The 25,662-nt window shown below is 32.9% G+C and overlaps 1 protein-coding gene across 1 annotated transcript; it reads right to left on the reverse strand.

Annotated features, from left to right (window-relative positions):
* Positions 1-1,778: 1,778 nt before the first annotated feature.
* Positions 1,779-5,098, reverse strand: LOC131030746 (glucan endo-1,3-beta-glucosidase, acidic). The gene is made up of 2 exons (XM_057961647.2): positions 4,946-5,098; positions 1,779-2,932 (listed from the first exon to the last, which is right to left on the reverse strand). Exons 1-2 carry the CDS (start codon positions 5,043-5,045, stop codon positions 1,971-1,973), a joined length of 1,062 nt encoding a protein of 353 aa, XP_057817630.2. The 5' UTR covers positions 5,046-5,098; the 3' UTR covers positions 1,779-1,970.
* Between the last annotated feature and the right edge of the window lie 20,564 nt (positions 5,099-25,662).

Genomic DNA, 25,662 nt, shown 5'->3' on the forward strand with positions numbered 1-25,662 from the left:
TGTATACAACAAGTGAGAAAATGTTAGAAAAAGATGTGTTATACACCTTTCATAATGTTAAAATATATAATTTATTATTATTTGTAATGCACCTAGGGGACCTAGGGATACATGCATCACATGGCTTGGTTAACATTCTTTAGGTCACTTTATGTGTTGTATGTAACATTGTGATAAATATTTAATGTGGGTAAAGCATTTAATGGGGCTTCACATGGGTAAATCCTTTAATATTGGGAAAACTTGGTACCAAAATTAGATGAGGGCTTTATGGTTTTATAATCTCATGGTATCAGTCACATGGTTTTATGTAATACCACTTGGTGGTTTTGTGTGAGATTAACTCTATAAAAGAAAGAACATGAGTAGTTGTCTAAGGTTAGATAGCTGCTAATTTCTCTAAGTTGGGTTGAGAGCATCTCTTGTTAGCATTTGTGAGGGTTTGAAGCATGGTATGAGATGTGTGGTTACATGATTATTCTCATGACATGCTTGCTGACACCTTGTGTTTCAAAAGTGTTCATGGAGGACTCTAAAGATGTATTGTAATGGTTTCATTGGTGAATAATATATGAGAGATGGATGCTTTTGGAGGATGGATTATTCCCTCTTTGAGTATTTTCCCAAGGTATATCTTGTGTCATCTTTGGTGGTTTGTTGTCTATTCTTTTGCATATGGATTCTAAATACTTGTTTGCATAGATTTCTCTATTTGGGTCATGTGGAAATTATCATTATATGGCTAGAGCTTTCCTAACATATTGCATTGTTATATGTGTTGGTATTCAAGATTTTAGTGTACATGTGAATTAACATATGGGTATGCACATGTGAATAGTATATCATTGTACTTGGGCTATAAAAAAATATGATAATTTCTCTTTGGATTCCATGAATGCAAATATCAATATTCTATAATTTTCTTTTTGTATGTAATAGGATTCCTGTCAGTCATTGTGTTATTTTTATTCCTAAGGTAGTTTTAGTTTTTGCAAGCTAATTCCTTTTTAGATCTCATACCAAGTATGAATTTGCATGTTTTCTTGTTACATACTTGCATGTAAAAGCATCTAATTGCATTAATTTTATCTATCTCTTGTTTGTATATCTTCTCTTATCAAAGAGAATCGAAAGAGAAATCGATAGTGAGAATCTTGGATTTTGTGCATTAAAATGAGTAACAAATTTACTTCCTAGGTGTTTGTCTATTGTATTTGATCTTTTTGCTATCAAGGGATTGATTGAAGTATATTTCCCCTACATCTTTACTCATACAACTAGCTAGCAAATGCATTTATCAATATTGCACATGTCCTACAAGCCAATAGAAAAGGAAAAATAAATAGTTACCATTAGAAAGAGAAGAAAAACAAAAATTCAAGATGTAGAACGAGTTTGCAAGTACAACATCAAAGGTGTTTACTAGAGTTGCACTTTCTTACACAAAATGTCAATGTGTTCAAGGTCTTTATTGATAGTCTCCATTCTTTAGTTATGTAGCTAAACATTCTTGTCTCTCTTGTTCCTTTTTTTAACTATTACAAATATACACATACATTAAACTCACACCAAATTATTATCTTTAATTTGAACATATTATTATTTATGCATATACATTTTATTAGATTAACATAGATTAAACTTAAAGAAAATATATTTTCTTAATATTTGTATTACTTATATTAAAATTGAAATGAAATCTATTTAAACACCTAGACATTTAATATGACACTTTTTAATAAATTATATATTATTGTTTATTTCTTATGAAAATATGCTCATAAGTACTCATTTCTAGACATTTTATTATTACATATTATATGTATAATTGCTCATACAGTTCTATTGAGAACATTGGATTTGACTTGTCCTTTGGGAGCAGTCCATAGACTCAATACCATAGTTATTAATGCATAAACCTCACACAGCACTTATAAAATATGGGGAAAAAACATGCAATCCTGTAGATTTTAACCTGTAAAGTTCACAGGGTAAACTTCTGCTTTAGTAGGCTGAAAGAGCCCAAAATGCTTCTCAGTGATATCTCCAGGCTTCAAATCTTCATTAAACAGGGCAAACACAAAAGCCTCCAATATCTGGTTAGGCCTCTTGGGAGTCCCTTGTCCAGACAAAATATGCTTGATATAGTTATTATTGTAAATCTTTGCATTTGTTATATTTGCACCACCATTAGCATTCCCATCAGAAGGCCACCCACTTTCAGCAACAACAATAGGAATGTCTGAATGACCCAAAGCTTCCATGGCATAAATGAGAGCATCCACACTTGCATCAAACAAATTCTTGTACCCCACTTCATTGGGGGTTTGCCTTTGGAACAGGGCATAAGCCAGAGAAATGTCTGTGGGATCAGAGACATAGGCAAAATAGGGGTATACATCTGCCATAAAGGGGGACTTTGTTTGTGACAGGAAGTTCAAGATGGACTGCATGATTGGGGTGATTTTAGGGCTGAAGGTTCCCGCAGAGGGAGGATAAGATTTGTTAAGAACAGACATGGGTATTGTTGTAGAGACCTTGATTTGGTTCTGTAGATCCATGGATTGGAGTGCACTGTAGATGTTTTTCATGGCAGGAAAGAGATTGGCTGTGTAGGGAGTATCAGGTAGAATCTCATTTCCCACTGAGATGTATTTGATCTGGGTTGTGGGGTAGTGGGGCTGAATGTTGTCTATAACCCACTGCTTTGCTATGTCTTGGCTGGATGCAATGTTAGGGAGCTTCTCATTTGGGACTCCCACTGTTACTTCTATGCCTGTGTTTTGGAATGCTTTGAGAGTCTCCTGATCAGCATCATATATTCTCATTTTGCCAATCCTGTTGGAAGTGTACATGGCAGCCACTTCCACTGGAGATGGTAAGTTGTCACCCAGCCTTCCATAGCATACTCCTATGGCTTCTGCTTCTGTACCTACAAGGATGGACAAGGACCAGTTAGCTAGAAGAATGAATGAGATCCCCCACCACAGTTCAATTCCCATATTAGGTGCAAATGGGTCTTTTGGCTTTGTATAGAAGTGGAAGAAAGATCCATTAAAAACGATTCCAATCCACATTATATTACCCTTCATTCCCATATCAAAATGGGTATGACCTATGGATCATTTGTTCTTACAATAAAATTTGAATAGTGGTCTATTCAGAATCTACTTTTTATTTTTTAGTATTATACGTGCTGAATTTAAAAATAAAAATAAAAATAAAATCACCACCATACAAATGGCTCCTTGTAAAAGTTACAATAAAGCTAGAGCCCAAAGAGTCCCATCTTGGGGCCTTAGCTTTCTGGACTATCAAATCATTATGACTGTGTTAGGAGAGCATATACATCCTTAGGCTGGCTGGCATATTTTATAATAGTTTTTGGTTTAAAATAAATAATATAGTGAAAGGGTTGTTGTTCAATTGGTTGAGCACAATTGATCAGGATGATGGTATGTGATATAAGATCATCTAAGAAGGTTCAAAATCCCAGATACATATTCAGGTCAGGTTAGACTGGATCCCCTACACATGATTGCTTAGCCAAAAACACTTTGTAATTTAGATGTATTCTTGCTCAAAATAGTGTAATCTACTATAAAAATAGAGATACCCATATCTATATATTCCAACTTATTTTTGTAAAAAAATCTATAAACCATATACTTATTCCTCAGAGAGATTTTAATCAGCTTCCAACAGAATATCATTAGTTTCAGGTTAATCCAGATTCTGATTTAGAAAATATTTTAAAAAACTAGATAATTGTAAACAATCAAAGATATAAATTATAACTCTAACACTATACTGAAGAGCAGTTTATTAAAAAACAGGAGCTGAAAGAATAAAATTAGGTATGCTCATGGAAAGACAAAACTATGTTATTTCTACATATGAAATTCACTGTTTTTTCAACAACAGGGAACAGTATTTAAAACTAAATTTAGTAGCTTTTTACTGCATATACATGCAATTTTATTATGCATAAAACTAAGGATAATAAAACAGAAAACTAAAACTAAGAGAAAGCAGCACAGCTTTATTACAGAAAAGTTAAAAAGCATTATCATCCATCGATCATGCAAGCAACAAATTGATCATGCATACATTTATACCAAATCCTTTAAGTTCCAACAATGTAAAACACTTGGAAAACAAAAACAAAAAAAACATAACCTAAAGTTTTCTTGGTGTGGTAGAAAGATCAATGAGTCCATTGTAACAATCAAGTTGATTTTCCAATCAACTATCTAGCATTTTTAGATCATATTTTATAATTCAAATGAAAGAATGTATAAGAGAAAATATTCTGTGATCCAAATGAAAGAATGCATAAGATCTAAAAATGATGATAGATCATAAAGTGTGATTCGAAATTTGATACAAAAATTTTCACAGGATCCAATCCAAAAATTATAAAATATCAATATAATAAATTATAAAAATCTAATATCATTAAAAAGCTGTTTATACAGATCAAATGCTACTTTTTATCTTTATTTTTAAATCAAACCTCCATGATTGATACGCACTCCTGCAGACGATGGGTACCCCAAATGTCTAAAACTACATACAATTCCCTTAAGGCATCATATGATACAAAGTTAGCATTTCAGATTATTATTTTTCTTTATAGTAACTAACTATGAGTTTTTCCCTTACTTTTACAGTAAATTACGTTAAAACTTTCAGACTTTATTACTGTTGAATTTATTACTCTAGATTGTTTTCTGATATTAAAAATTGCGCTACTGTTATTGCAATGTTAATGTGCTGTTAATAACCTGCTGAAACTGCTTTCAAACTATTTTATTTAAAATGTCAACATCCTAATTTTACTACGTTTAAATATAAATCACAGGATAGATATATTCATCAAAATCTCTGAACATAAACCTTAGATTTCATGCAATCAAAAGAAAAATTATACAAAGATCCTCACCGCAAAAAGCCAACTCGGTGCAAAGGAAGAGTATGAACAGCATGGAAGAAATAAAGTGGCTGGAATTCCTGTCCCTGAAATTTACATAACATATCTTCATCTCGAAGATAATTTGAAGCACACGATTACATACAATTGTGATTTGAGTAGAAGAAGACTCCTTGAATTTAAGGAAGACGCCTTTCAACGTCAAATCAAAGAGATTATTGCTATTGTAGATTTCCATACTCTTTATGGGCTTGTATAGTGAATGACATGGATGGTTTGATAGGATTTGATATAGAGAGGTATTGAAGGTTTGCAACGAGTGTGAAAAGAATCCAACTACTCGATATTTTCTTGTGATCAGTATGTTATGCATGTGAAGGACGGTGAAACTGAAAACTACTTGCATTGACTATGTTGGCCCTCTACATTAAAATTGGTGTAATAATGCACTTATTATTGGTATATGTCCCCTCTTAGCAAATTAGGGATTCAAAAGCTCAACATTTTGAGAATTAATAATGGAGACTCAATTCCCACATGAGAAAATGCATTTAGAAAGAATTTATTAACATGAACTTTTCTAATATAAGAATGTAATATTTAATATGATTGTGAGGATAGTGTTGATGCTAAATGATAGATATATTGTATTAAAGTCTATTCATATATGGATTAAAGTTTGAATTATTCATCTAGTTTTCCTAGATGAATAAAGATATACATATGTAGATCAGTCTAGATGAAAAGCATGTGAATATTATCTAAAATGCAAAATGAATTTAATCATACAATTGTAAAACTGAAATACCTATTGAATAAACTTCAACTAGGAATAAAACTCCAAGAAGAGTGATATTTCCTGCCTCTTGCGCTACTAAATACCCAAGCATATAGTGCTTATATAACCTCCCACACTTTATTGAAGTTTTACATCTCATATTGACCCCCATCAAATCTAAAGACTAGCCTCAAGATGACATGGCCAAAACCAACTCTTGATATTAGTAGATATCCACGCATGGATGCAATGATAACATGCATTACCTATAAGAGATGACACAAGCATTATAATGCCATAAGCATGGTCTTTATGGAGTATTGTAGTTTAGAAATCATACTTCTCTACCTCCTTAATAAACTACCATCTCGATTATGCTTCCCAATCCTTCACCAAGGACATTACTGGTTTCTATATTTCACTTCTCCAACATGATTCTTATAAATAGTCTAAAGAGAATTAATATGCTATGCTAGTATGAAGGTAAGGCAGTTAGTCAATACTTCTAGAAAAAATAACCAAGGGAAAACTAATGGCATAATGAGACAATAATAATCTTTATTCCTATCAATGATGCAATACAAATGGATTAGCTGGATGATTATTACAAAGAAGACCCCTTGGCTATATAGGCAAGATAAGAACGTAGGAGTGCATAAGATCATGACAAGTGTTGTAATCTTATGACATGAGACAAAAATGATAACCTATCATCCCACCTAAAGTGGAAAAGTGATAGTAAGATAACACCAGTAAAGGTGGATCACCCACCTAAGGTGGAAAAGTGAACCCATGAAAGGTGGATATGGTAATGTGATAAAGGCACTAAAGGTGGAGACATCACATAAAGTGGAAATGCTAACATGATAATGCCACCTAAAGAGGGGATGTTCTAACAAATCCTATGTGGTTCCATAAGTAAAATTAAGTGATGTGTAATTAGGAGCTAGGTGGAAAATAACTAAGATAAAAAACCTTAATTACACTAACAAGAATTAGTTAATCATCCATTGATCAATTTATATTTTGAATTACAAAATAATCCTTATCATGACTATTAACTGCCAAAACCTTGTTGTATAAACACTCCTACCTCTTATAAGTATATTACCCACTCAAAACAACAACTACAACAATTTGTACATGCCCAAAAGTTACCCCTCCTAACATGTAGTATTTTGTCCATGAAAAAACAAAATCCTCCAACCCAGAGTTCAATCTCTTTTCTATTCTATATCTTATCATCCTCCTAGAAGATCCAAAATTCTTAGAGAATAAAATTAATTTCTTTCATTAAATTAATTATCCATGTAATTACAAAAAAATTCAAACATTCTTTCCAATCCTAATGGCCTATACATTGATTACCTCCAACAACTACCTATTATTGTCCATGTGGATGGAAACAAACCATAAACCTTCCATGTCAACATGTATCCAAACCTATCATTGTCTATCTACATGGCCTTGAAAATCCATGGCTATGACTAAAGTAACTATCGATAACACATGAATTTTCCCACATTGTCATGTTCTCTATGGGGAGACTAATGACATGAAATTATACAAGTCAAATGATTAGCAAGGATCAAACAACTACTTTTCTATATTGTAAAACATTTTGTTAGATTCATGCTTATTTTTGCAACCAAGTCAGCAATGACTTTATAGCAAAGATCCTCTCCACAACACTTCGTAGGCGAATAATTTTTTTTATATCTATGAATAGTTTGTTATGGTAGTTTATGCATAACCTATATACTTTTTTTGTATCCCAAAGTACCTTTTGTATCTAGGATGCAATTTTTTAAACATTGTACGGTTCTTTTTAGAAAGGCCAAACCAACTTCTACAACTAATATGTTAGCAAGGATAATTCACTGTCGTCTTTTTAACAACTCCATGAATTTGTCAACAACTAAAATCAACTTCTGTAGCATGAAAAACATTAGAAGAAAAGGCCTACTTTTGTTAGGGAGTTAAATATCCCAATTTAAACTAACCATTTTTGGATCACACCTTCCTAGAGAGAAGGCTTTGGTCTCCAAAATCCTTGCTAATAAGAATATCACATGACTTCTTTCACTTCTCACTAGAATCAAATTTTCCTTGGACATGGGATTTTAAAGTACAAAAAATAATAAGAGTATAAAAATACATCCTTTTTATATAAGTGATTACAAATCATGACTATTGTCTCATATATTTATATTTCCCTAACTCAAGGGGTCATGGAAAATTTCTACTAAAAGAAAGAGCTTACAACAATACAATGAAATAAAGAATCCCTTAACTAACCCAACATAGGTATCATCATAATTTAAAAATATTGAAAATATGTTGCATGCCAACATCTTATGGAAACATGAAAGAAACACAAAACTAGTAGGGATAAAATAAGTCTATAGTCTCCAAGTGTTATGTCCAAAGATCCTTTATTAGATCCACATATCCTACAAAAATACCACTTTGCTTCAAAAAATATCAAGGTCCATGAGGATGTTTCAAATGCTCTTATCTTACAATTATGCCACTAAAATTAGCTTAGGAAAATCCTACTACAACTTCTCGGAAGTGTTCTCTACAAAAAAAATGACATGTATGAATTTAAATAGGGGACATATGTGTTCTTATTTAAGCTAATATTAGGTTCCACATACATTGAACTCATGCCTAAGGATCCTCCAAATAGCTAGTTTCTTTAAATAATGGAGTTAGTTCCAAACATTAGAAAATGAACCAATAGAGGATAAACCACAAGGTCATATAAGTAATATTATATGACTTTAAGATTAGAGTTTGGCAATCTAGTGAGAAAAAGGATTAGAAGATAGGTTTAATGACAATCTAGAAGAAATTATTGGGTATACAATTTTGAATCCAAGCAATCCACATTACAAGTTTTCTTATTATTTATTCTGTACCACCTTCCCTCCTATAGAAGATTATTATCATGTACTATTGTAAGCATTCCCCACTTTGAAATCTATCATTTTCCTCCCTTCCAAGTGCACCCCCCCTCCCCTCCTACTATAGTTTGAAGCACTTTAGCTTCCCAAGCCTTGGTGTTTTCTCTTGTTTCCTCACATTATAACTTTATGAAGTTTCATATTTCTCAAACCATCTTCACTTCCCAACATAAAAAATAAGTCGTACTTTCTAACATCCCATATTCTTCTTGGCTATCACTAATTTTCCATAAAATGCAATAGCATATAGATAATTTTCTCTCTATCACCAACAAATATAGTAGGTCTATTCAAATATATAGAGAAAAATAAAAGAGCAATTGTACATAAGATGTTTCCTTCTTAACCAATATATTTACAACCAAGTACAATACAATCAATGAATAGATTTGTTTTGTATACTTTATCCACTAGTAGACACGCCCAAAGACCATATGCAATGAATATTATAAGATGTGGACCATAAATATGAGGATTCAAAGAACACCCAAGTAGATGATTGATTTGATCTATTGCAATAAGGAACATAGATGGACCTAGCCTCTAAGTTGACCCATTTAGAAGTAAAGCTCAAGAAGAAAGATGTAGAGACTGAATAGGTTAAGTTAAACCTAAAGGTTGTAGGACTTAAAAGCTAAGGCACTAGAGGACCAAGTGACTACCATATCTGAAATAAAATTTGAAGTAGAAGACACACAAGTGAATCCCACAAAGAAACAAGTACATGAGGTACATTTCAAATTAACCAATACAAATATAGAGTTAACAATATTAAAAGTCCAAATGGTCACATAGAAAACCATAAAGGATATCTTGTAGAAATAGGTAGATGATTTAAGAGTAGAATTATTGTAGGAACATACCAATAAGGTTTTTAAAATATAGAGATTTATTCTCTCAAGAAAAGGCCTTATTTGGCCTTATTATAGGACTACTATTGCGCTAAACTCAAGAAGATGGTATATAATCAAATTTAAATAGTCAAATGCCTAAGAAAATAAATATAATTGGGAAAAAGGCTGGAAGAACTAAAGGAAGAAGTACAAAATCTAAATAGAAAGTTAGAGGGATTAAAGATCTTAGTGGGATCCCTTGAATTAATCAAGGCCCTACAAAAATCCTACCAAAAAGACTTCATAGAGGTGATAGTGGCAATGGTCCTAACATTCCAAGTCCTAGAGGTGGCTCAAATATTGAGCATCAAAGTCGAAGAAACTATTAATTTGAATTTTCTTGATTACTTTATCATAAACTATTGGTAGTATCAACGCCTATAAAATAAGTGCTATAATGTGTTTTATGAAAATTTGATCTTAGCGAGAATAATGAATAGAACTAATGTTGCCTTGATGATCAATAATATTCCCAAGTGATAAAGATGAAGATACCCAAAAGTGTACATATGAAATAGACGTGTTAATAAAAATAGTAATATCAAAGCTCATATTAATTGATTAGAGAATCAATTTATTTTTTTAAGTATGTAGATAATATATTTAATTTTTTCTAATGAAGTTACCAAAATTTATTTCTTTTATTATTTTTAGTATCACCTAAAGGAGATTGTTTTTCCCATAGTGTTCTCAACGTCACCCTTTATGCTACATCTGTTGAAGAAAATTATTGATTTCAATTCATTGATCGATGATTATTAGTTGAAGAGTGCATATGAAACAAATGGTTTAACTAGAGGACATTATTTTCTTATTTGAGTATAAATTTATCCTATTATATGGTACAAAATTTCTATAGTAGATCTAAAAGATAGTCTCTTCTAACATGATTGTGGGATGTCAAGAAATATAGTGAGCCAAATTTTCTAAAAGGAAACCCACAAGATATCATGTTTTAAAATTAGAATAATATAAATAAGAACGAGAAAATGTTTATAAAAAATCAAACATAATGAAAAGGAAAAATTCAAAAAGAAATAAAATATCATTTGACACATTTTGTCACAATGTTTGATAAGTATAACCCGACCGAAAGAAATAATAAATGGAAAAGTTAGCAAATAATACCAATAGAAAATACAATATTATGACATGTGAAATATTTTGTTATCATATTGTTTTCAAGTAATTAACGACAAACATGTCAAGGAGAGACCTTTATATCAAGACATCCATGAGACTATGCAATATAATTTATATCTATTGTAATGAGTTACTTATTGATACCTACATCTATCCAAGAAAAAAAAAGACCAAAGTAATCATATAATCTAGATTAGGACATCAAGTAGAATATTTTATGTCCATATATATCATGTATTTTTTTGATATATCATACATAATGTGGATATCAAGGACAAAAAGTAATTTTATTATGGAAAAAAAATATGGAAAACTATAATATATATTTCTTGTACTATGGTATGCCTTGGTTTGTCAAGACAAGAAGCCTTAAAAAAAAAAAATTCTAATTGTTTGGAAAAAAGTAAAATAAAATCAATGACAAAATGTTGTCATTTACACACACTAGAAGGACATGATCATGAACTATTTCGATAGCTATTATAATTTCTTGTTTTTAAAATTTAATATTTATGGTTTTAGAATATGCATTTCTTTTAATTCTTTGATTTGGTTCAAAAACTATGTGAATTATATGGATATGAGGATTGTAAATTATTTGTGAATGAAACAACATTATAAGGTAAGGAATAGGCATATTTATTTTTAAAGTGAAAGTTAACAAATTTAGTTCTTACCATAACTTTAACTAGTAGATCTTTGTATTTTCCATGATATTACTTTGCCCCTTCTAGTAATGCTATGATATTACTTATCTTAAAAGTTAAATAATAATTCAAAATATTACACATCAAAAGTGTTTTTTTTTATCGGTAAATGATTTTTATTGGAGCTATAAACCAATGAGACCACATTTTTGAAGGACCCCATCCTAGATGTTCGACATTACCACCCTTATTTCTCCTCTTCTGCTTCCTCTTTGTTACCCTTATCTCTTCATACTAGCCTCTCTATATCTCTTCCTACTAGCCTCTCTATATCTCTCTAACCTTATCTCTCCATTCTTGAGTTCCTCCTTATCACTCCTTGTGATCTCCTCCTTATTACTCCATGCCAATGTTGCCACCCCTTATCACTCCACACCTATGATGTCACCCTTTATCACTCCTACTTGTGCCTTCCTCTCTCCACCCGCCACTTCGAATCCACATTGCTAGCATGACATGTCTACTGCATGGCACTGTCTCTATAACCTCCCGACCTTTACCTACTCACTACCTACTACCTCTGACTCCTTCAATCCTCTTGTCTAGGCCTCATGCCATGACATACCTCCTACAATGATAGTCGTATATCTCTATCTTCTTCATCTATTGACCAAACATTGAACCTCTTCCATTCTCCCTCAACTATCATTTCCTTCGTCCAAGTCCAAGCACGTTGGGTGGGATTCAAACAAGTGACTGTAGTATTAACACTACTTGCAACATACCGTTGCACTGCAGGGTCAACCCTTGCATATTAGAAGTGTTGCTTAAGTCCATATTATAAATTTAAATTAAATATAATATTAATACAAGTTAGTCAAATTTATTTAAAATGGGTCTAATTTATGAATATTTAACCAAAACAATTATAAAAATATTTATAATATTAATTCAAAATATTTTGCATGGTGCATATATGTATGATGTTACAAATCTGAATCATAAAAAATAAATCTAATTCATATGCAAAAATCAGTCTAATTTATTTTAAATTAAATTATTTCCCATCTTTAAAAAAACTATAAATGTAGATTATTTAAAATGGTACATAATAGGGTTTACAAAGAAAGAGCACTTAAGAATTACATAGAGACAAATTGATGGGTATCTTAAATGAGATAATAACAACCATGTAATGAGAGTGATTGATAGCTTCAAATGGAGTGTAAGATTTGACTAGGTGGACTCCTTTTGACAGGGTTCAAAGAATCTCATGATTTTTATTCATAGGTGGTCTAAATTTTAATTGAATGATTTTGAATAAGGTTTGGGCTCATGGTTTTGAGCTTATGGTTTTATATAATATTTTATTTTCAAGTTGTCTTATGATTATAAATCAATCAATCTTTGGGATTATGTTTGGACATGACTTTCTTAATAGATGTATGATATCAAAATCATATCAATCATATTTTTTACACAATTAAATTTTTATTATATTATAATCACTCAATATTGATATTATTGTATAAACAAATTCAAAAAATTATTATTTTTAAATGGAAAAAAATAATTTTAAAAAATTATATAAAAAAAATATATCTTCATGTTTATGTCACGATTGAATCTCTACTAGTTCGACGGAGTGGTTGTAGTTAATAAAGGGCTTTGGGTTCTAGATTATTCTTTCCACCTCTAGTATGGCTCACTAGACTAACCTCTCAATTCCTCTCAAACATAAAAAGAAACAAGACTTTGGTTCGTGATCAGTTCTCTCCACCTTGAATAAGGCTCGTTAGACTAATCTATCGAGTCCTATCAAACATTAAAAAAAAAACCAATTGAATCCCTATTACTAATTTTAAAAATCATATTTAAAATCCCTAATTTGATATGAGGAGACAATATACAAAATAATTAGTGGAATAATTGATTGTGCCAAATTTTATCGTGGCGTGCCAAAAATGTCAATGGTAGTAGTTTTCAGAATGTCAAGTCCTTGAAAGATGCATGCGATGTGCAGGTAACCTACTCATCACAAGAATAGAATAGAAAATATGCTCTCTTCAAATTTGATACAAACCTCCAAAACTCTCCCATCAAACTTATCAAAGAACCCTGTAACTATACAATTATTTTTACTGCAAATAAAGCCAAGATAACGTCGATTGAAATGGACTATTAAAATCATATTTGATTTTACCGCCCCCCGTTGAACAATAGAATGTAATTATGTGCTCTGCTGTATCTACTTCAAATTTTCTTCTTGATAAAAGAGATGTTTCATGGGCAGGAAATCTATCCATTTTGTTTCTTCTGTGGTGTTCATTCTCTTCTCTTTTGTTTTACAGAGTTTTTTGGGCTGATTTCAATTTATCTAATGAGTTTATTTTATCATTTCATATAAGAACACGAGTCTATGGTGATAATTTTTCAGTTAAAAATTAAAAACTGTGGGATATCCATTCTGTCAAAGTCATTTACAATCTTAATGTCGTCCCTTACGTCACATCTGAAAAGTTTTTGAATCTTGATGAATGACATAAAAGATTCTATCATAGCTATTAATTATATCCAACCAATTAAACTACAATATACATTATAAACTAAATTGATTGATCAGTAATTTTAACCAATATATATGTACGTACGTTATGACTTAAGTAAAAATCTTACCATTTCCTTATTATGTACGTATTTTCCTTTGAATCCCAACTATTTTAAAAATTATGCAAAGCAGCCCACATGATGAATAACTCTTCCAAAACACAGGTATAGAAGTAACAGTGGGAGTCCCTGTTGGAAGTAAGCTTGCTTCTCACGGCACCCCTTTAGCTATACCTTGTCGCATCATGCGTAAAATCAAACATATAATGAAATCAGACATCACTTTTTATTTTGATAAAAGGGGAAAGTGGGGTTTTGAAAGGTCCCCAAAGCTCTTAAAAATCAATGAAAGATAAAGCTCAACATGATTTCAAAGAGTTCTAAAATTCCACCTTTCATACCAAGGATTTTATAATTTGAAGTTTTTTTCTTTTGATTCTTATGATAGTTGGCAACTCTTTGTGTAATGTTGTAAATTGGATATCCTAGCAATTTTTCTTATATTTTGTATCAACTTTGGGGTCCATGCCCTTAGTGTTTTTGTAGGTTCATTTCAGCCCTTGCATCAACCTTTTTCTCTTTCAAGGCGCTCAAGCCTCCTCTCTTGTGGTCACTTTTGTATTAGCATGTTTTTTCATTTTTAAATTGTTTTTAGCATAAATTGTCTAGACACTAGTACTTACTGTGGACATCTACATGTAGCATTAACATCCTATGATAATATGTTGTTTGAAGGTCAAATTTTCAAACGTTTTTTCACTTGTCGCCTTTTTAGGTCAATAAAGACAATTTGGAATGATTTGAAATGATTTGTTAGCCTCTTCCTTTTCCCTTCTCTTCTTGACATTTCTAAAAAAAGATTTTTTTATTTAAACAACCCTCTCACCGTGTTGACTCTCTCGCACTCTCAAACTCACATGCAAGTCTCTACAACTTGTTATAACTTTTTCAATGCTCTCACAATTTTTATTTTCAACTCTCTTATCCTCTTGGCTTCCTCAAGCCTTTACAAGTGATATATGATGTTTTATTTACTCATTGTTGTTACAAGCATTTCTTGTACCCTCAAGTACCTTGGGATTATCACATCTTTTATCAATCTATTTTATTTTATATCATTTTTTTAATCTCTAAATGCACTTAGATTAAGAACACACACATTATTGACATGTGTTGTGGATGTCATTTCCGATCATGTGGGGTTTTTTGTTTATGATAACAATTTGGAGCTTTTGTTACCACATTGGATTTCATGCTTTTGTTCATGGATTGGTGCATCTTCACCCCGACTTGTTCCTTTTCTTCCATAGGTGGCATGTTGGATGATGAGAGAATTGTTGACAATTGTAGACACCTAAAATTGTCCTCTCTAATTAAATAAATTATTTTATCCTAAGTCTTCTATTAATTAAATAAATCTTTATTTAATTAATTAATTCATTTGGCCTCTTCTAGCCTTTTTCTAATTTAAATAAATACTTTTATTTATTTAAATTATAATTTTCTTAAATTAAATAAATACTTTTATTTATTTAATTGATCCCACTTCCTCTATTAATTAAATAGATCTTTATTTATTTAATTAATTCATTAGCCTTTTCTATCCATGTCACATTTCATCCATCTCTTAATTCTTCTCTTACCTACCCTTTTATCATTTTATTATTTCCTCTACCTACCCTTTAATCCTAGTTGACCATTTATCTTTACACCTCTTAATCTTATCCCTTCATTTCTTATAGAGTCTTCTATATAAGAAGATACTCTCATTTGTTATCAACCCTAATGACCGCGTCAATCAAGCTTTCTTGTGATCAAGCTATCAATCACATTTCCATTCTTTGTTGAGCTCTTGTGTACACATAAAATCTAAGAGCAAATATATCAAACAAGATCAATGTAGATAGGAAGAAATGGAGATTGAAACCCTACTAGACATGTAAATGGTATAATTTGTTTTATTTTGTTGATTTGCATGATCTTAGATATCTTCATTTGTGTATGGTGGATGCTTTTCATTGTTAGGCTAGGGTTTTGTGGTTGGATCTTTGTTAGTCTTTCAATATTATTATTTTCATCATCCATTTTCACCCTATACAACAACAATGCAACAAACTAAGAGGGGGGAGGGGGTAATCAATTTGCACCAAAAAATTACTGCAACTTAAACCACAAAACATATCTAATAATTAACAGTTTAAGCATGAAACTACACCACATCAATAACACACATAACACCAAGATTTTTGACGTGGAAAACTTGGTTAATGGAAAAACCATGGTGCGAACCTACCCAAAATGAGATAATACCCTGTTAGGAGTAAATGTGAATATTACAATGGGAATGCACATGCATTTAGGCACACTGCCTAGAGCTCACTGCTCAAGATAAGAAACCCAAAAAGGCTACAACCTTAAGGGAAGGCTCACTGCCTTACATGAAGTCTCACTGACTTACAAAAAATTTTAGACTACAATCTGGATCATATGAACTATGAAAATAGCATCTCCATATGCTTGAGTACATTTTCGATTAAGCACACAGTCTTCTTTTCAACACTTCTCATCTCCTTCACACTTTTGAAAGTTCAAATCACTTGTTTGCACATACAACTCGATCATACACTCGTAAATACAGTGCAGACACTTGTAGACATACATCTTACATGATTAATACATATATTTAAACAAACCCTCAACCTCTATTTCAATGTCGACCAAACCCTCAATACAAATTACAAAATAATATCCTCACACGCTACAACAATACATGCAAACCAAAACAATGTCATCTAAGACATAGTCTGGACTCAAATTAATACCGCAAACATGCAACACCTCCAAATATTATGCCCCGATCATCCGCAACATGCTACAACTACCAAGAATGCCACATAGCACGAAGAACATCACCAGACAATGAAAATCTTCCATAATGTGCACAATAATCAATGCAAACCACCAATACGCATAAAAAATTATCTAAATACATTCACAAGAAACGTGAATTGCATCACAACAACCACAACAACTTAGATTACCAGAATCATCATCATCTCTCTACTGGAGCTCACGAACATCAACATAAATGACCATCAACTTGAAAGATATATCCAAATAATGAACCAAACTAACCGAGAACTCACATCAATATCCAAAACACATTCCACTCATCCGTAACCAAAGATATATCAATTCGAGAGCAATACAAAGCACAAACCAGAATACCAAATAACATAAACAACTGCATAACATCCCAATATCGGATCTCATAACTCAATCAAATCATCATGCGAACCTCTGCAAATGGGAATGAACCATCTATAGACAACATACCAGAAACCCTTTAAACCACATCAGTTCATTTGCAATACACAGGCTAAATCAACTCATTCCAATTAAACTGCAACACTGGAATACACAGAAAAATTTCCAACAATCTCACCCTTTGGCATTGGTGGCAACATATGAATGTTAAAAACAATCAATGCAAAGAAAGAAATAAACTCTCAGAAATCTCCCTCAAAATCACAAGGATCAACTTGAAACAACTTAAAATACTTCAAGGTTTTTCACAAGCTTCTCTCCCCCTTTAACATCAATGACAAAGGTTGAGGAATCAGGGTTCCCTCCCTTTGAATTAGCTTCACGAATATGAACATCTAAACCACCAACACTGACACTAACTACTCCCTCTAAGTAGAAACCTCACTCATCAATCTAGAGCATAAAATACCTCTGTGAAGTTCACCGGATTGATGTAAATCCATGCAACTTAGTTCTCATCAGGAGGGGCAATTACCCCCAACTTCTCTCTGAGATACTCAAAAGTATCTTTAAGCAAATACTTTGTAAATATATCTGCAATCTCTTCCTTTGTAGATACATACTCCAGTCTAACTTCTTTCTCATTCACCTTTTCTCTCAAGAAATGAAATTTGATTGATATATACTTTATCTTGGAATGCAACACCAGATTCTTTGAAATATTGATAGCACTTGAATTATCATATTATATAGAAATAGGCTCACCATAAATAACTCGTATATCTTTCAACATCCACTTCATCCAAATTACCTGAGTACAATTACTAGCAACAACATTGTATTCAACTTCTGCACTAGATAAGGAAATCACATTCTTCTTCTTACTTTCCCAAGAAACCAACTTCTTACCCAAAAACAATGCACCACCTATAGTACTCTTCCAGTCATCAACATCACTTGCCCAATCAACATCTGTAAAAGCACTCAAAGTAGAGTCATCGATCTTAGAATACCACAAACCAAAATCAATTGTCCCTTTCAAATATATGAATATCCTTTTTATAGCAGTAATATGAGAGTCCTTAGGATCAGCTTGAAATCTAGCAACATGACACACAACATTCATTATATCAGGTCTAGTCTTAGTCAAATACAACAAACCACCAATCATAGATTCGTATCTGGTTTGATTAGCTTTCGAAGAATCATCATTCTTTGTTTGCTTACATCCGGTCACCATAGGTGTACCAATAGGTTTAGAATCCTCAAAACAAATTTCTTCAACAATTCCTTCACATACCTAGACTGAGATATGAAAGTACCTTTATCCAATTGAGTAATTTGCAATCCCGGAAAGAATTTCATTTCACCAATCATAAACATTTCAAATTCATTCTGCATTTCTTCAACAAATTTCTTACATAGGCAATCATTTCCTCCAAAGATAATGTCATCAACAAAAACTTCAACTATCAAAATATTATTCTGATCAATCTTTAAGTAAAGATTAATATCAACAATATCTTTATTGAATCCAAACTTCATCAAATACTTGTCCAATCTATCATACCAGGCTCTAGGGGCTTGCTTCAATCCATACAATGCTTTCTTCAAACGACAAACCATGTCATTTTCATCTATCAGTTGAAATCCATCTGGTTGCTCAATGTAGACTTCTTCCTCCAATTCACCATTAAGAAAGGTTGATTTGACATCCATTTGATAAACCTTGAAATCTTTGTGAGTAGTATAGGCAAGAAATAATCTAACAACTTCAATTCTAGCCACCGAAGCAAAAGTCTACTCATAATAAATTCCTTCCGTCTATGAATAACCTTTACAAACAAGTCTATATTTATTTTGGACAACTTCACCCTATTCATTCAATTTATTTAGGAATACCCATTTAGTTCCTATTACATTTTTATCTTTAGGTCTAGGAACAAGAATCCATGTATTATTTTTCTCAATCTAATTCAATTCTTCTTCCATAGCTTTAATCCAATTTTCATCTTTGCATGCTTCATCAACATTCTTAGGCTCAATCTTAGAAATCAAACAAATTCCTTCAGCAAGTCTTCTCTAGTCATCACACCTTTATTCTTATCACCAGTAATCTGATTTTCTGAATGATTCAACCTCACATACCTGGTAGTTTTAGGTTTTTCTTGAAGTTCAGGTTCTTGAACTCTTTCATCTGTATTAACATCTGTACCTTCATTCTCAGACTTTTCCAGAGTATTCTGAACTTGATTTTGGATTTGCACTAGTTTTCCTCTATCGGATCTAGCATCCTGATTATCTGAATCATATCAACAAGATCTAATTTATCTCACATTGCCTTCATCAACCTTCACATTAGCACTTTCAACCATCTTCCTCAATCTTTTATTATAACACTGGTAGGCCTTTATCGTACTAGAATACCCAAGAAAGATTCCTTCATCACATCTAGCATCAAACTTTCCAAGATCTTCATCTCTTTTGATATAGCATTTACTACCAAAATTCTGAAATATCTAACAATAGGAGCATGACCAAACCACAATTCATAAGGAGTCTTACCTGTATCACCTTTGACACTTACTCATTTGAGAGTATATGTTCCAATACTCACGGCTTCTTTCCAAAATACATGCAGAGCATTTCCTTCAATCATCATGGTTCTAGAAACTTCTTGAACTGTTCTATTCTTCCTCTCCACAACACCAATCTGCTATGCTGTCCTAGGAGCATATAGCTTTCTCTTAACTCCATGCTCTTCACAGTATGCATTAAACTCAACGGAAGTGAATTCTCCACCTCTATCAGATCTCAGACACTTCAACTTCATTCCAGTCACAATTTCAACTCTAGCTTTGAAAATCTTGAACATCTCCAACGCTTCAAACTTCTCCCTTAAGAAGGTAACCCACATCATCCTTGAATAGTAATCAATCAACAACATGAAATACCTATCACCCTCCAAGATTCTCACTCTGGAAGGACTACACAGATCAATATGCACAAGATCCAATAATCCATTAGAATTATACTGTTTGCTCTTATAAATAACTCTTGTTTGCTTCCCTAATTGTCATTCTTTACATACTAGATTAGAAGGCTTTATTAACTTTGGTAGATCTCTTACTGCCTGAGTTGAACTTATCTTAACCATGCAATCAAAATTTACATGACACATACTTTTATGCCATAACCAACTTTCATCTATCTGAGCAATCAGACAAATTTTACCACTAACATTCAAGTGAAAGATATTACCTTTAGTATTTGTCCTTGATGCAATCTCAGTTCTGGAGCTACTCAAGATCTCACATTTTTTATTCTTGAATTGCAAGTTATATCCGTTATCAACCATCTGACCAACACTCAAAAGATTATTCTTTAAACCTTCAACATACAACACATCATCAATATTATGCTTAACATCAAGAGAAATAGAACCTCTACCATGAATTACACAAGCTTTGTTATCACCAAATCTTACTATACCACCATCATACTTTTCCAAGTTCACAAATTTACTCTTATCACCAATCATATGATGAGAGAAACCACTATCAATTACCCATTCAACTTTCTCCTCAACTTTAGCAGCTAAAGCTTTCTCTTCATAAGTGCAGCTTGTAGAATTTGTAGTTACAAGATCATCTTCCTTGACAGAAATGAAGACAAATTTTGTTGGCAATTTGGAGGAATTGATTGTGTGTTGCATTGATGTTTGTCATTGATGTCAACACTACCTTGTTTGGTTGTCTACTGGGTTCCGATAGAGTGGTTGGATTGTGATGTTGATCTGGAGATCATCTCTGGTATTCTCTAGTACATTCAATTTGGTGGAATTGGTTTGGTTCGATTATTCATGTGTGTGTCACATTCAGTCGGTTCGAGACTCGGTGATCCAGAAGCTATCACATGTTCTAGTAAGCCTTTTGGTTACTGGTAAGGGTTTTACCGACAGAGCTTTGTTGAAGATCTTTTGATGGATTCAATAAGTGGTGTTGGTGCGGCTTCTAGAAGGTTCTCAGGATGCTGATGGTTATCATGTTCATGTTCCAGTTGATCGGTGTTGTTGCATTTGGCTTATGGCGACCTATTTTAGGTCCGGTGCTATTCCGTGTTATTCTCCTAAGTTATGGACCGGTGTATGTAACGTGTTAGTGGATGCTCTCAATGCATTATCAGTTGGATTTATTGTTTGGTTAATGTTGTTTTAGTCTCTAGCAAAGTTGGATTATCATTGGTTTGTGGGTTTATGTAATGGATTTATTGTATTATCTTTTAGGTGGCTGACCTAATTGTTTAGGTCCCGAGTTTATATAAATATGATGTAAGATCTCTTTGTAGATCATAGGATGGTCACAGATGGGTTATGGGATTATCTATGTGCGAATAAAGTTGTAATCATATGTAGAGGATTTGGTCAATCATAGGTGATCAAATTGGTTTATGTAAGAGGTTTAAGACCTCAGGTATTGAGCTTAACCGAAACAGTACTCAAGCATAGGAGATGTTATTCTTGCAGTTCAATCTTCTTTTCGAATTATAGTCCAAAGATTTCTTGTAGTTAGTGAGGCTCCATTTGTGATGAGAAGTGTGCTCTAGGAAGTGTGCCTTCCTGCATGTGCATGCCCCTTATATGTAATATTTATTCATTTGATCAGTGGATAGATATTGTGGGTCTCCAATCCCACCATGGTTTTTCCTCCTTGAGGTTTTCCACATATAAATCTGTGGTGTTATGGTGTTGATCTTTGTGGTTGTATTATTACTTCTTGTTATTTGCTTTTATGCATACCTGTTACTAATTTGTTGTGCTAATAAGGTTAAAATTAATCATTTTGGGAGAACACTGATTCACCCCTCCTCCCCCTCTCAGTGTTCTTGGATTCCAACAAATTCATCTCTTGAATTTCTCTTATCTAATTCATCATCTCTCACACCTTCATTAGCAGCATAATAACACTTCTTTTGATATTTAGGCTTATATGGCTTAAATGACTTCTTAGGATTTCTATCTCTTTCCAGACACCTTGATGAAAAATGTCCTATCTTATTATATGAACAACATTTAAGAGGTAAATTTCTTTCATACTTACCGACACCTTTAAGCAATCTTCTGGCACTAAGTGCTTGAAGTAAGTTATCTTCATACTTACCAACACCTTTAGGCAATCCTCTAGCAATAATTGCTTCAAGATCCTCAAGCTCTCTTTCTTCATTTTCCATCTCTTTCATCTCTTTCTCATATCTAGATACTCTTGTAGAACTTTCTCTCGAATCATATCTCTGCTTCCCAGAAACAGTAGGTTTGAATGCAGATTCAGTCTTAGGAAGAGAGTTTCCAAACTCACTCAACTCAAAAGCAGCAAGTTTACTAATCAACATGTCTCTTGTCACATTTGTCACAACCCGGATCTCTACATCAATGGCAACAACTTTATGCCTGTAAGCAGGAGGCAAGGATCTCAACACTTTAGCAACAATCTCAGACTCTTCTAAAACTCCATCGACACATTTGATTCCACACACAAGCTCATTCACTTTCTGCATAAAAGAAGTAATGTTCTCATCTTCACCCATCTTCAAGTTCTCATATTTACCCTTCAAGCTCTGCAACTTAGCAATCTTCACATGACAATCACCTTCATGCAAGGTCTCCAGCTTTACCTAGATCTCATGAGCAGTCTCTAAGTCCATTACATTAGTCATCTTAGAATTTGACAAGGCACTCAAAAATGCTTCCTTGGCTCTAATATTCTATTTTGCTTCCTTTATCTCATCCAGAGTAGTAGGACCATTCTGAGGAACATTATATACATTCTTAGTAATCTTATAGTACTCTTCTCTAATGCATCTCAAATGAACTTGCATCCGGCTCTACAGAGAGTGTATTTCATTCTATCAAATCTTGGACTATCCTTCTTGACAACAAAGTTCGCCATCTCAGATCTCTTTAAGCGGTCAAGCTTCTTCCGAAGGATCTAGCTCTGATACCAATTGTTGACGGCAATGCAGAAAACTGAGAGGGGGGGTGAATTAGTTTGTACCAAAAACTTATTGCAAGTTAAACCATAAAATAGATCTGATAATTAATAGTTAAAGCATGAAACAACACCACGTCAATAACACACATAAACAAATAATTTTGATGTGGAAAACCTGTTTAAGGGAAAAACCACGGTGCGAACCTACCCACAATGAGTTAATATCCTGTTAGGAGTAAATATGAATATTACAATGGGAATGCACATGCATCTAGGTACACTACCTAGAGCTCACTACTAAAGATAAGAAACCTAGAAAGGCTACAACCTTAAGGGAAGGCTCATTGCCTTACAAGAAGTCTCACTGACCTACAAAAACATTCAGACTACAATCCAGATCATTTGATCTATGAAAATAACATCTCCATATGCTCACAGTCTACTTTGCAACACTTCTCTTCTCCTTCACACTTCCGAAAATTCAAATCACGATCATACACTCAGAAATACAATGCAGAAACTTGCAGACATACATCTTACATGATTAATACATATATTTATACAAACCCTCAACCTCTATTTCAAGGTCGGCCAAACCCTCAATACAAATTACAAAATAATATCCTCACACGCTACAACAATACATGCAAACCAAAACAATGTTGGCTAAAACATAGTCTAGACCCAAACTAATACTGTAAACATGCAACACCTCCAACAATTATGCCTCAATCATCTGCAACATGCTACAACTACCAAGAATGTCGCATAACATGAAGAACATCATCGAACAATGAAAATATTCAATAACATGCACAATAATCAATGCGGACAACCAATACGTATATAACACGATCTAAAGATATTCGTAAGCAACGTGAATTGCAGCACAACAACTGCAACAACTCGGATTACTAGAATCATCATCATCTCTCTACCAAAGCTCAAGAACATCAACATAACTGACTGTCAACCTGAAAGATTTGCTTGTGGTTATCCAAATCATGAACCAAACTAACTAAGGACAAACATCAATGTATAGAACACATTCCACTCATCCACAACCAAAGATATGGCAATTTCAGAGCAATATGGAGCACAAACCAGAATACCGAATAACACGAACAACTGCATAATATCGGAATACCAAATCTCAAAATTCAATCTAATCATCATGTGGACCTCTACAAATGGGAATGAAGCATCTACAAACAACATACTAGAAACCCTTTAAACCGCATCAACTCATCTGCAATACACATGCTAAACTAACTCATTCCAATCAAACTACAACACTGGAATACACATAAAACTTTCCAACAATCTCCACATATGTTTACATCAATGATAATATATCAGCCAATATCCAACAAGGATTTATTGCTTGAGATGGTGGTGACTTGGTTTTATTGTAGGTATCTTGATGTAGCACAAGAGCATGTTGGAGCTTCATGTGGTTACATGTATGGCTATGATGATGTATTTCATTGATTGACCCTTATGCAATGTATACAAGTGGGAGAATGTTGGGAAATAGGCATTGTACACCTTGCATAATAATGTTTATAATTATAATATTTTAATTATTATGTGAGTTGCACATGGATGTGTAACATGTAGAGATTTGTTTGGAATATTTTCAGGGCCATTGTGATGTTCTATTGTAACTATAATATTATATCAATTGTAATTATTAAATATTGATAAACAATATCTAAAAAAGAGAAAACTTAGTACTGCATATTAAATGTAGGGTCAAGGGTTAGGTATTGTGAGCACATGGTTTTGTGGCACATGGTTTTACTTTACCACTTATTGCATTTGTGTGAGCTTTTATCTAGAAAAGCAAAGACATGTTTAGTGGTTAAGGTTGGCTGGTGGTTTGAGTTGTCATTGTATTGAGTCTTTTGGAGGATTGTACAATTCTGGAGCATGACATGGGATTTGTGGATTCATGCTTGGACACATGGGAATGCATTGGAGGGCTTGATGGTTCAATGATATTCATTGTAACTCCATAAGTGATTTGTATTGTTTTATGACTAATTAATATGATGGAGTATGGATGCTTTTGGAGGCTGAGTTTTTCCCTCATGAGGGTTTTCCTAGAATATATCTTGTGTTATCTTGTGGTTTATCTATTTCACCTTTGCATATGGTGATCCTGTAAGCTTGTATGCATATTTTTCTCTCATGGGTTATGTAGGAATGGATTAAATGAATATGGGTATGAAGCTTTATTTCCTAACATTTTTTTTTTGTCAAATGACTGAAATACACAACTCTGATGCCAGTTGTTAGGGTATAAGGTATACTAGGGAAATAAACAATATAATGCAAAATAAGAGACAAAAATAACAAATCACAATAAAACAAATATTTAATGTGGTTCATTCAATGTAGGCTACATCCACTAGAGAAACAATTGCTCACTTCTT

Source organism: Cryptomeria japonica, chromosome 10 (assembly GCF_030272615.1).
Source record: "Cryptomeria japonica chromosome 10, Sugi_1.0, whole genome shotgun sequence".
Taxonomy (NCBI): domain Eukaryota; kingdom Viridiplantae; phylum Streptophyta; class Pinopsida; order Cupressales; family Cupressaceae; genus Cryptomeria; species Cryptomeria japonica.